Source organism: Argopecten irradians, chromosome 2 (assembly GCF_041381155.1).
Source record: "Argopecten irradians isolate NY chromosome 2, Ai_NY, whole genome shotgun sequence".
Taxonomy (NCBI): Eukaryota; Metazoa; Mollusca; class Bivalvia; order Pectinida; family Pectinidae; genus Argopecten; species Argopecten irradians.
The window spans coordinates 36,112,476-36,124,839 of record NC_091135.1 but is presented as its reverse complement, the minus strand read 5'-3'; the positions used below and the strand labels follow the sequence as shown (position 1 = coordinate 36,124,839).

The 12,364-nt window shown below is 37.3% G+C and overlaps 1 protein-coding gene across 6 annotated transcripts in view; it reads left to right on the top strand.

The window, feature by feature from the left end:
• The window catches only part of LOC138315333 (nuclear factor of activated T-cells 5-like), a 49,021-nt gene that overhangs the window by 17,780 nt on the left and 18,877 nt on the right, over positions 1–12,364 (top strand). For all 6 annotated transcript variants that reach the window (XM_069256272.1, XM_069256274.1, XM_069256270.1 and 3 more), the window contains 6 exons: positions 1,540–2,662; positions 3,141–3,375; positions 3,632–3,825; positions 4,816–4,988; positions 8,583–8,773; positions 9,451–9,574. In XM_069256272.1, coding sequence (XP_069112373.1) covers positions 1,540–2,662; positions 3,141–3,375; positions 3,632–3,825; positions 4,816–4,988; positions 8,583–8,773; positions 9,451–9,574 — 2,040 coding nt within the window. The remainder of the gene's footprint in view (positions 1–1,539; positions 2,663–3,140; positions 3,376–3,631; positions 3,826–4,815; positions 4,989–8,582; positions 8,774–9,450; positions 9,575–12,364) is intronic.

The window sequence follows — 12,364 nt, the reverse complement described above, 5'->3', positions numbered from 1 at the left end:
ATGTTGAAGGGCATCGGGCCGTTACAATAAAAAATTAAATGTAAAACGTATGCATCATTTCATGGGTATACACCTGATATAATTTGCAGCGGTTGACCTACCCTGAACAACATAATTTGGTCTCTAACAAGTTATATCGTTAAGACTAGAAACAAACGATTATCAATAAATACATATACAGGTCAATGTGATATATTGTATGTCCAGTTAACAAATCCTGCACCCACATCTGGGAACACTGACCTTATGTTTAGTGTTGACCTAGTTTAAGGACAATCCTCATACCTTAGTGCTGGACTGGTCATTGGTTACCTGGTTTTATAAATATATCGGCCTGAGTGAAGAGTACAGATGACCCGAGCCTTGTTACTGACCTGGAATTGAACCAGAGTTAATCAGAGACTTTATAAATAGATGCTTGGCTATCAGTATACACATAAATCAACTTTGTTTGATACTATTGTATGGTACTTGGTGCAAGGCAAACAATTTTACTGCTTTTTCGATTTTAGGAAATTATAAACCAGTGATGTTTTATTTGTCATTGTCGTGATCATGAATCAGTATATGTACCCAGTACAGGACCGGCTGATAATAACATTTTACTATACTGGCATGTAAAATTGACAAATCATGTCAATATAAATGTAGCAAAACTTTTATACCCATGATAATTTCCATTTCCCTTCTCTTAGGATACCTTAAACCTTTTGATTTTCTATTGATAAGAACTAATTTATAAAGTTCCTTAGACATCTGTAACTGTGCGGACAGTCCCACTGCCTGACCACTATATTGCAGTTACATGCAAATGTACATGTACATATGGAACATATGGCAGTCTTTGTGGAAAAAAAATGAGTTAAAATGAGTTTGATTTTGTTCGAGTCCAATAGTAATTGATTTGTTAAATCTATGTTTATTTAAAATTCTATTTTTTTAAATTTCATATAATGTACCATTTTTGACCCAATAAGTACTCGATCAAGGCACTTTTTTGAAGGAGCCAAATATGGGCTACCTTTTCAATAAAATATTGCACAAAGTAAGCCATCAATCAAGTTGCAAAAGAAATCAAATAGAGAAAGCTACACAGTGTTCATAGTTTTAGTCTGTATTTAATTAAAAGTACTGTATTCGACCCAATAAGCTCTCAGGACATTTAAAAAAATTGAAGAAAACAATAAATGAAAAGACGCTTATATAAGACGAAACAATGCAAACCTATGCAGTTTAAACAGTTTTGGCCCTATGAGCTGGCATTATTGCAATGAGGTCTCAAAAAGGGGAGAGGTGCTTATAGGTTCAAGGATGCTTATTGGGTTGAATTTGACGGTATGTATGTAGATTATGAATATATTCAAGGTTTTAAACTACTGCTTGATAAATTAGATTAAGAACAGAATATTTATCTTATTTTTATTCCATCCCTTCTTGAATTGGGAGAAGGTTTTTTGTAATATTAGAATAATGGATTTACTGGTATAAGTATTGATTTGATATTGAAATGTATTGAGATAGTGTGCATTTGTTTTGTAGTATCATCTTCGGATCAGGACACACTGAGAAACGGCCTATCCAGTAATGGGATAATTCCTATGGATCTCCAGACTGTGAAGCTTGACCTGTTCCAGCAGTTATCTAACAACAACCCACAAACGGAGATAGAATCTGTGTATAACCCTCCATCTCCTGTCAACCCACTACCGACTTCAGGTGATATCACATGTTCTCCGGTGAGAACTCTCGCCAACACAAGTACTGTCCAGTCTCCTGTATCTCCCTCATTTACACATTCATCCCCCTCCAAGATGGAGGTCACATTGACTCCACCCCATCTCCCTGCCAGCATGAACATGGACATTTCTCAGCAGCAGCTGGGACAGAACGTTTCCTCTACCAGTATTCCTGTGTCTGTCTATACAAGTCCAACAAGTGATAAACCTTTTAGCATTCAAAGTCAGACGGAGAATTTCACTAGCCCTAATGCTTCATTCAATGTTCATAATTCTGTGGAGTCCTCATTTAGTGTTGTGACTTCTCCGGCGGAAAGTTTTTGCACGGATAATGTGGAACATGGAAACCCATTATTGTCCATGTCTGATGTGCCACAACAGGAGAAATCCTTCGCCTATCCACATTCGGAAGTTCCCACGTTTGGTACTTTGAGTAGTGATGAGATTAAAAAACAAACAGAACCCCGGACTTCAGGGTCTGTTCTTCATCAGTTGCTCACACAAACTAATCAACCAGATTACTTTGATTTGACAAACACCAGTAGTCCAGATACAAATATATCAAGTCCCGATTACCCCAATGTTGACTCACCTTCATCTTTGTCGTCCCCAAACCCAGACCCAAACACACAAGCCACCCTGATCAATCAGACTAATCGCGTGAGGATAGACTCTGATCACGAGCTGCCTTTACATCCCTTTAAGGACATAGTTTGGAATATCAGTGATGAACCAAAAGGGTTGACAATGGGTGCTGATACAGAAATAGGTGTGACTACAATAGACCAAAGTGATGCTTCTAAAGTGTTTGATGCAGATGCTGCTAATCCAAAGTTTGTGTTTCAAAAATTCGGAAAGCAAGAAAGTGATACAGATTTATTTAATGTTGGGAGTATAAAAAACGACAGTCCTCAGTCAATCATACAGTAAGTATATTGGTGCTGGTACATCAGATACAATATCATTGAAATCAAATCAAAGAAAAATATTGTCACAATTTACAAGGAAAATGAAATAACTCTATTAAAATATTGGCAGTACAGCTACAATACATATGACAGACATCTTAAGTATTTTATGGATTGATATTGTTTGGTGGAAATTAACAATTAATTAAAAATTTTAAATCGTTTTGAAAAAGAATTGACATTTATAAATTTATTCCATCTTTGCATATTACAGAGTTGCCTTTCATGTGGGTAGGTATCTCTGGAAAGTGTGACGTTATGCTCGCAAACACATGCCATCAGAATCAATACCTATCTGCAAGGACAGATAACTCTGTAACATGCAAATACAAAATACTAATATATGTCATTTATTGTTTTTGTTTTTATTTGCTTATTGAGCATGAAGGAATTTTGTGATGATGTGTACATGTCAAGAATGTTTGTATATTTTTAGTTCACCAGAAGATGCAGATATGCCCCCACCTAAGGGTGTGGTTGTTACCCGCTCACAGACTCACAGTAAACGAGTAAAGGAACCGAGCCTGAACCAAAACTTCCCCGCCAGATCTAGTGGCTACGAACTTCAGATTCTCCACCAGCCGGAAGAACAACACCGAGCTCGCTACCTTACTGAGGGTAGCCGGGGAGCAGTCAAAAATCGCTCTCAGGACGGGCACCCAATGGTCAAGGTATACATATGTAGTTATATTACCACTTGCTTTAAGTTACAAAAACAAAAAAAAACAAAAAATTGTAATTTCTATTCAAAATAACTAATGGTTTATGAATTATGTTGGAAACTCAAGCTCTCAAAATATCTGTCCCATACTGTACTGTACTTTTTCCCATCCTGTCCCATCACAATTTGGTTTACGTTGGAAGAGGTATTTATGTATTGTAAACAAATCTTATTGAAAATACATTTTCATGGGTCTTATTTTTCAGCTTTATGGAAATACAGACTCTGCAGTGTTACAAGTGTTCATTGGGAATGATGCAGGGAAAACTATCCGCCCCCATGGATTTTACCAGGCTTGTCGTGTATGTGGGAAAAATTCAACACCAGCACGAGAAAGGGATATAGACGGAACAACTGTTATAGAAATGGACCTCACTCCAGCTAATGATATGACGGCCATGTAGGTATCTGTGGTGCCAAGCCTACGGCACATAAAGCTTAATATCTCCCTCACAATGAAGGCATAAGTCACCATACAATAAATCAATGTGATAATGTGCAGATAGCTAGCCATGGACTATGCTGGTCTGCCCAGATTCTAATATGTACAATTGAATCAGATGGACTGAGCACGCATATATATCAAAATTAATCAAGGAGTCACGAGACCATGGCCATGTATCAATATTTTTTAGTCACCTGGCCCAAAGGGCCAGTGACCTTATGTAATGGTGCGGCGTCCGTTGTCCGGCGTCCTTCATCTTTTCACAAAAATACCTACTAGTCATTCTTACTAGCTTCCTTGGGGTGAAGGGGAATCAATCGTGTGTAAACAGTGACCCTAGCCCCCAGGGGTCTGAGGGGCAGGGCCCAAAAGGGGAAATATAGCAATTTCTTTCAAATCCTTCTTCTTCTGTAGGAATGAAGGGATTTTGCTCAAATTTAGTCTGAAGCTTCAATGGATAAAGGGGAACCAATTTAGTAGATACAGTGGGTCTGGCCTCCCAGGGGCCTGAGGCGCGGGGCCCAATAAGGAAAATATAGCAAATTCTTTAAAATACGTCTTGTTCTGTAGGAATGAAGAGATTTTGTTCTAATTTAGTCTGACGCTTACTTGGGTTATGTGAAACCAGTTTTGTATAAATAGTGGAGCTGTTCCCTCAGGGGCCAGAGGGGCGGGGGCCCCATGGGGAATTATAGCAAATTCTTTAAAATTTGTCGGTAGAATTAAATATATTAAGTTCAATTCTAAAGCCTTCAAATTGGTAGCTTGTGTTCTTAGCCTGAAACAGGTGAGTGATACAGGCCCAATGGACCTCTTGTTATTCTATACACTCGTATTTAACTCGGTTACCCCTAAAGACACATTAAGGATTTTCTTAATAAAAGGCTAGATTTGGCCATAATCAAATTACAGGGATGAATTAGTTAAACATGCTTTTATTTCCAGGATCGACAATGTTGGGATATTGAAGTTGAGAAATGCGGATGTCGAACAAAGAATAGGACTTACCAAAGCAAAGAAGAAGAGCACTAAAGCTCGAATGATTTTCCGTGCTGTGTTTAAGAAGGCTGATGGAAACTCGCAGACCTTACAGATATCATCCAGTACAATATTGTGTAGTAAGTACAGTGCGACTGTTTATCAAGTTTAAATATTTATCCAGAAATAAGATATTATTTGTACAGGTTTGTTCAGAAAAATACGTTTATCTACCTTGAGCAAAGTCTCTAGCTTTTGTCCATTGATAGAGAAACATCAGTCTGTATTGATACCCTGAAGTCCTGCTCTTCCTTAACATTCAAGCATATACAGGAAGTCATTTATAGGACGTAAGACAACTAGTTCGACCGAACAAGTTGAGAATGATTGAGGGGTGGGGGGGAGAGGAGGATTTCTTGCCAGTGTTTTCAACATGCTTCTGTGAGGTAGCACTGTAAATAATTTAAAGTTCAATCTACTATTGAGTAAAACAACATGGATATAACACAGTCTTCTAAATCACACATTAACTCATCTTAGACTCCTACAAGATGCATATTTTCGTGGCTGTCCTGAGATTAGCTCTTAAAGCCTTAATTCCTAAATCATATTAAAGGAAAGGTGGTAAACTTAAGCCAGCACATGCCAAAATAAAGGAAAAAATTTATTTCATTTGTTTGTCTATAATGTATGTAAAACTTAATAAAAATGCCCTTGTAATGGCTCAATGCATCCATGCTTTCAAAGTTATTCGTAGATATGAAAGCAGTCTTAAAAATTTCAGTTTTTAGCTCACCTGGCCCAGTGTGTACACATTACTACAAATGTCATTTTTAGCTCACCTGGCCCGAAGGGCCGGTGAGCTTATGTCATGGCGCGGCGTCCGTCGTCCGTCCGTCGTCCGTCCGTCAACATTTCCTTTAAATCGCTACTAGTCATAGAGTTCTGCATGGATTGTAACCAAATTTGGCCACAAACATCCTTGGGGGAGGGGGAACAGAACTTGTATAAATTTTGGCTCTGGTCCCCCGGGGGCAGGAGGGGCGGGGCCCAATAGGGGAAATAGAGGTAAATCCTTTAAATCGCTACTTGTCCTAGAGTTCTGCATGGATTGTAACCAAAATTTGCCACAAACATCCTTGGGGGAAGGGGAACAGAACTTGTATAAATTTTGGCTCTGATCCCCTGGGGGCAGGAGGGGCGGAGCCCAATAGGAGAAATAGAGGTAAATCCTTTAAATCGCTACATGTCATAGAGTTCTGAATGGAATGTAACCAAATTTGGCCACAAACATCCTTTGGGGAAGGGGAACAGAACTTGTATAAATTTTGGCTCTGATCCCCCTGGGGCAGGAGGGGCGGGGCCCAATAGGGGAAATATAGGTAAATCCTTTAAATCCCTACTTGTCGTAGAGTTCTCAATGGAATGTAACTAAATTTGGCCACAAACATCCTTGGGGGAAGGGGAACAGAACTTGTATAAATTTTGGCTCTGACCCCCCGGGGGCAGGAGGGGCGGGGCCCAATAGGGGTAATAGAGGTAAATCCTTTAAATCGCTTCTTGTCATAGAGCTCTGAATGGAATGTAACCAAATTTGGCCACAAACATCCTTTGGGGAAGGGGAACAGAACTTGTATAAATTTTGGCTCTGGTCCCCCGGGGGCAGGAGGGGCGGGGCCCAATAGGGGAAATAGAGGTAAATCCTTTAAATCGCTACTTGTAATAGAGTTCTACATGAATTGTAACCAAATTCTGCCACAAACATCCTTGGGGGAAGGGGAACAGAACTTGTGTAAATTTTGACTCTGGTCCCCAGGGGGCAGGAGGGGCGGGGCCCAATAGGGGAAATAGAGGTAAATCCTTTAAATCGCTACTAGTCATAGAGTTCTGAATGGAATGTAACCAAATTTGGCCACAAACATCCTTGGGGGAAGGGGAACAGAACTTGTATAAATTTTGGCTCTGGTCCCCCGGGGGCAGGAGGGGCGGGGCCCAATAGGGGAAATAGAGGTAAATCCTTTAAATCGCTACTTGTCATAGAGTTCTGAATGGAATGTAACCAAATTTGGCCACAAACATCCTTGGGGGAGGGGGAACAGACCTTGTATAAATTTTGGCTCTGATCCCCAGGGGGCAGGAGGGGCGGGGCCCAATAGGGGAAATAGAGGTAAATCCTTTAAATCTCTACTTGTCCTAGAGCTCTACATGAATTGTAACCAAATTTGGCCACAAACATCCTTGGGGGAAGGGGAACAGAACTTGTATAAATTTTGACTCTGGCCCCCCGAGGGCAGGACGGGTGGGGCCCAATAGGGGAAATAGAGGTAAATCCTATAAATCACTTCTTGTCCTAGAGTTTTGTTTGGATTGTGACCAAATTTGGCCATAAACATCCTTGGAAGAAGGGGAACAGAACTTGTATAAATTTTGGCTCTGACCCCCTGGGGGCGGGAGGGGTGGGGCCCAATAGGGGATTTAGAGGTTAATATTAAAATTCCTTCAGAAAAGAAACAATGAACCTGTATTCAGAACATTACTTGGCATTACAAACCAGGTGAGCGATACAGGCCCTCTGGGCCTCTTGTTTTGTAACTGAATTAATTATCCTCTACAGCAGACTACCTGGTACATCTCATTATTTATGCAAATGTATGCCTAATGGGTGATGAGCTACACCCTTTTGGCATCTTGTTATTTCTTCGCAAATTAGCGAGTTTTGTTAAAGTAAAAAAAGAAAAAAAATGCGGTAAGGCTTGTTTGTCTGCCAAAATAAGATGTGGTGTTGTGTATATTGTCGAGTTGTCATAATACAGAATAGAACAAAGTGTTACATAACATGCTTTTGTTGGCATACAACTATCTATCAACCTCGGTAAGTGTATGAATGGCTGCCTAGCTGAGCAGGTAATTAACGCTGGCAGGGATTAATGTGTGATTTTGTGTGGAGCCAGACCTACTATTGAGCTGTCTGTGTGTATATGTCGTAGACCTCGGTATGTTGTGGTTTTGAGGTGGGAGGGGATCTTTTTATAGATACGTTCGTGTGTGTAATGACTTGTTGTGTTCTATCAGAAATTCTCTATTAGTAGGGAGCACCTGTAATTAATAGTGTTACTGGGAATCCTAACTACAGCTAAATCTCCTTCATTCCTGATACAAAATATATTAGTAACACTTATACCGTATTCAACCCTATAAGTGCCCCTCCCTCTTTTTAGACATCCAAAATTTCATTTTCCTTAAAACAGTTTTGTTTCATTTATTTCTGTTGCAAATTGATTTATGGTTTTCTTTGTGCAATTATTTGATGAAAGTTTTGTCAAAATTTGGTTCTATTAAGTGCCCCCTTATTTGTTTCATTTTTTAAGTGCCTACTTGGGCACTAATTGGGTCAAATACGTTAGTAACAAATATTTACAGATCTTGAAATTAAGATCTTAGTGATGAAGCAATTGAATAATTTTACAGACCTGTACCGGTTACAAGATATGAACTAGGGGTTTCAAAATTACATAATATGGTACGTACATATTGCTGACCATTCAGAAGCTAAGAAGGAAGTAAGGTAAAAATGGGCAATTAGTTTATTTTTAAATTAATTAAGATATTCCCAAGATGGAGCTTTTATAAAATCATGTTATTATAGTTTGTAATATACCCAGATAAGAAAAGTATGCTCTTGGAGTTTGTGTTCCAACTGATGAGGTACTGATATTGAATTTTTGCTACTCCAGCCCAGCCAGTTGGTCAGCCAGAGATTTGCAAGATGAGTCACCATGAATGGTCAGTTGAGGGCAAAGACGAGCTTTTCCTTATCGGGAAGAATTTCATCAAGGGGACGAGGGTAGTGTTCCGTGAGATGCAGGATGATATTCAAGTCCTTTGGGAGAAGGAAGCTGAGATCGATAAAGATTACTTCCAGCCTGTGCGTATTTTCTGAATAATTCTCTGTTCTTAGTAGCTTAAAACTCAATGAGTAGGCGAAGGCCTGTTTGTTTATGTGAGATAACTGGTTTGACTGTTAAAAGTAATTTTCAAGCATGAAATCTGAATTCTGACTGACCTCTAGATTTTAATGCATGTTTTGTAAACTTTATCAAGGGTTTTCTTTAAAATATTCAACATAAAATCACTAGGTCTATTATAATTTCTTACATGAAATTGAATGACAATTGTCCAGCCAGTCTAACCATATAAACAAACGGGGAGATAACTCTGTAACTAGCCCATGTCTAGTATTTATGTGTATGATTCAAATACTCGACCCAGAATCTAACAATTTGATTTTGGGCAACAAATCAAAGTGGATTTTTTTTCATGGAAACTTCATCAATATTTATAGAATACAAAAAGAAAGCGGAGAGTCTTAAAAGAATGAAGGATTTACTTTTAATTAATGCAAGTAAAATTTTTGTGTCTACTAGCTAGGCCTGGGCTAGTCGCTAAACTAATGAAACTGCAATCATTATTCAGCAAAAAGTAGAAATGAGAATTCTTGTATTCTTCAGTTTCAAACCTCTAACTTCTCTGTTTTAGCATAAATTTTGTTTTTTTAAAGATTCTGGTGCATTCTTGATAATTGAATTTCTTTTTGATGAACAGACCCATTTGATTTGTACAATACCACCGTACAAAGATGCAAGTGTGACCAAACCAGTACATGTACAGATTGTTGTGCAGAGCGCAGGCAAACAGAGTGACCCCCAGAAGTTTGTGTATACCCCTGGTATGTTTTTGTCCATCTCACCATTTCACTATGATTCGGGACGACCATTGACCAATCTCAAAGTTCCTTGATACTGTGAGTGGGTTAGGACCAGTAATTGTAATATGTGGTAACTGATTTCTCTTGTTTCTTAGCTGTCAGCAACTGTGCTGTGTCGGTAACTCAAACGAGATCTTCAGTAAAGATAATATCTGGAGAAAAAGAAACAAAACATATTTCAGTGAATGTTAAAAGAGAAACTTCTCTTATGATATCAGATTTTTACCACAGCATCTCATTATAGAAATGTGCTTCTGTTATTCGTGTATCTAAAACCATCTATACAGGGATAACTTGTAATGAGTAAAGAACTATGCAATACATGATTTTAATGATTTTTGCCATGTTTTCATGTTGGTATGTGTGCTAAATTAGTCCAGGGATGCTGCATATGGTTAGATCTACCTGTCTTGTGAAGATTTTGTGCCAGCAAGCTTTTTTTTTTATTATTTTCAATGTGTGAGTTTATTTTTCTACAACATAAACCAAGGTATCGTGAACTATTAAACGTGTCTTCCCAGCTTTTCTTAATCAGTGCATGTTGTGTGAGAAAAAAAATAAACAAAAATCATTCAACACTGTTTCTCCATATGCAGCTTAAGTAGTGCCAATTATTGGGATCAATGCTTCCCAAAATTTGTCCTTTCACTCGTGCCAACATGAAAGCGAGAATCCTTTTTTGTGATTGATCGTGTAGATATGAGTGTGGCCCTCACAGTATCAAGGAGATTTATTGTTGACCGTCTGCCAGTAATGGAGTATACTTACACATACTTCGCAAAGTCACATAGTTCAGAAATTCTACAAATTCTCTTCATATTGGAAGAGAAATATCTAAAAATAAGCATCTGTTTCCAGGATGTGGTTTGGTTTCGTGTTTGGTTGCCAGGTAGGTGGCAGCGGTGAACAGGATTGGTTCAATGTCAAAGATACCTCAAATTGCACATTGCTTAAAAGTATTTTTTTGAAGATTTTTAGAATTATCTTTCTTTATATTGACTATGAAAAGATTTTTTTTTTCAAAATTATTTATTGCTTATTTCAATAGAAATAAATATATTTCCTTTTGCTAAAAATCAAAAGTTTTTATACTTTTGAATCAAGGAATTTTAAATACACATGCATCTGTACATGTGTATCGTTTCAAGAAAGAAAAGGAGAAAATTATAAATAAATTTTAAAGTATACTATTATTCTACCTGATTTAGGTAAAACAACATGTAATCATGAGGTGTGTCTGACATTTACTCAGTAACTGTGAAATTTTCTTGGTTTTTCAAGGCATCCCTGCTCAGGCACATATTGTGTTACCATGTTGATAATCCTACTTAATTTCAGCGTTTTCCTGCCAATTTTTCATAATAATTCCACAAATAATAATAATAAAACAGTTACCTGGTAAACATATATGCGATTAAAAACATTAAAGTGACGCAAAATAAAATAAAAGAGTGGATGTTAAAATAATATTGCCAGTACCAACATCATGGCATTTTTCCTGGCATGATATACATTCTAGTTGTAATGATTTTAATAATTAATTGTCAATATTAATACGCCCTCGTGATAAAATGGGGGCAATAAAATGTTCCTGATGACAGTTGTATCCTATTATTATGGTTGATACTTAAAGGAATTCTAAAATTATTCCTTTTAAAGAATTCTTAAATGCAAGAATTCTAAAGTAAAAGATTCTCCAAACATGTTTGTCCAGTTTTTATAGACAAACTGAAACAAACAAATAATGATTTCAAAAATACCAAACTAGAACAATCAAAAATTCTTCCTGATAGATAATGTTTAGACAAAAACCTATACTTGTGAAATCGCTGGGAATATGTTGACATAATGCTTTTGTAAAAAAGGGGAAAACCATTCTTGATTCCTAATTTAACATTTAAGTGTCACCAAGATTATATTACGGGGAAAATACTAAAAAATTCTTAAATTACTGATTCTGTCTTTAGAAGTTTTAAGAGTCATCGATTCTAACTAAGATGAAATGCTTATAAATATAAAAATTGCAAGACAGTTATAGAGATATTTTTCTTTAGAGTTACGTTCATTAAAAAGGCATTTGGCCTAACCAAATTGTAGGGAAAGTTAAGATGATTAATTCTAAGCGTGGTTAAAACCTGTTAGGACAAAACATGAATACAAAGAAAATGATAAAAAAAGAATGTGTGCCACCTTCTACAGATTAGGGTGCTGCAATATATAAGTTCAACGGCGCATTGACCAATGTAACCTAGAATATCTGATATTTGTGGTCGGTCACCCCTATGCCATGACAGATAATGCATCCTTGGAATGACTTGTGCTTTTGTGATTAAAAATTACTAATTACTTGAATTAGATGAGATAGTTACCTGCTAACGATCAACTCTGTTAGATTTAAAAAAAAAAAAAAAAAAGACTCTAATGTCGTTATCTGTTTCTAAAAAACAAAAATCATATTTTGAAAATATATAATAATAAAAAATTAAAAAACTTGGAAAAATTGGCAGGAAAAAATGTTTTATGTGCATATGAACACGGATGCCGTCATAAACATTGAATTTGTCATGATTGGGCGGAGCTTGACATGTTTACTACGTATACGTCAAGTACAGTTCAGGATGTGAATGACGGAGGTAAATAAACCAGGCCATTTTTGTTCTTAACTCTTACACAATGCATACTGGCCCGGGCAGGCTGTGAGGAACTGTGTGTTAGTAAGCTCAAATTCTATCCCTCTGTTCGTGTACTCTG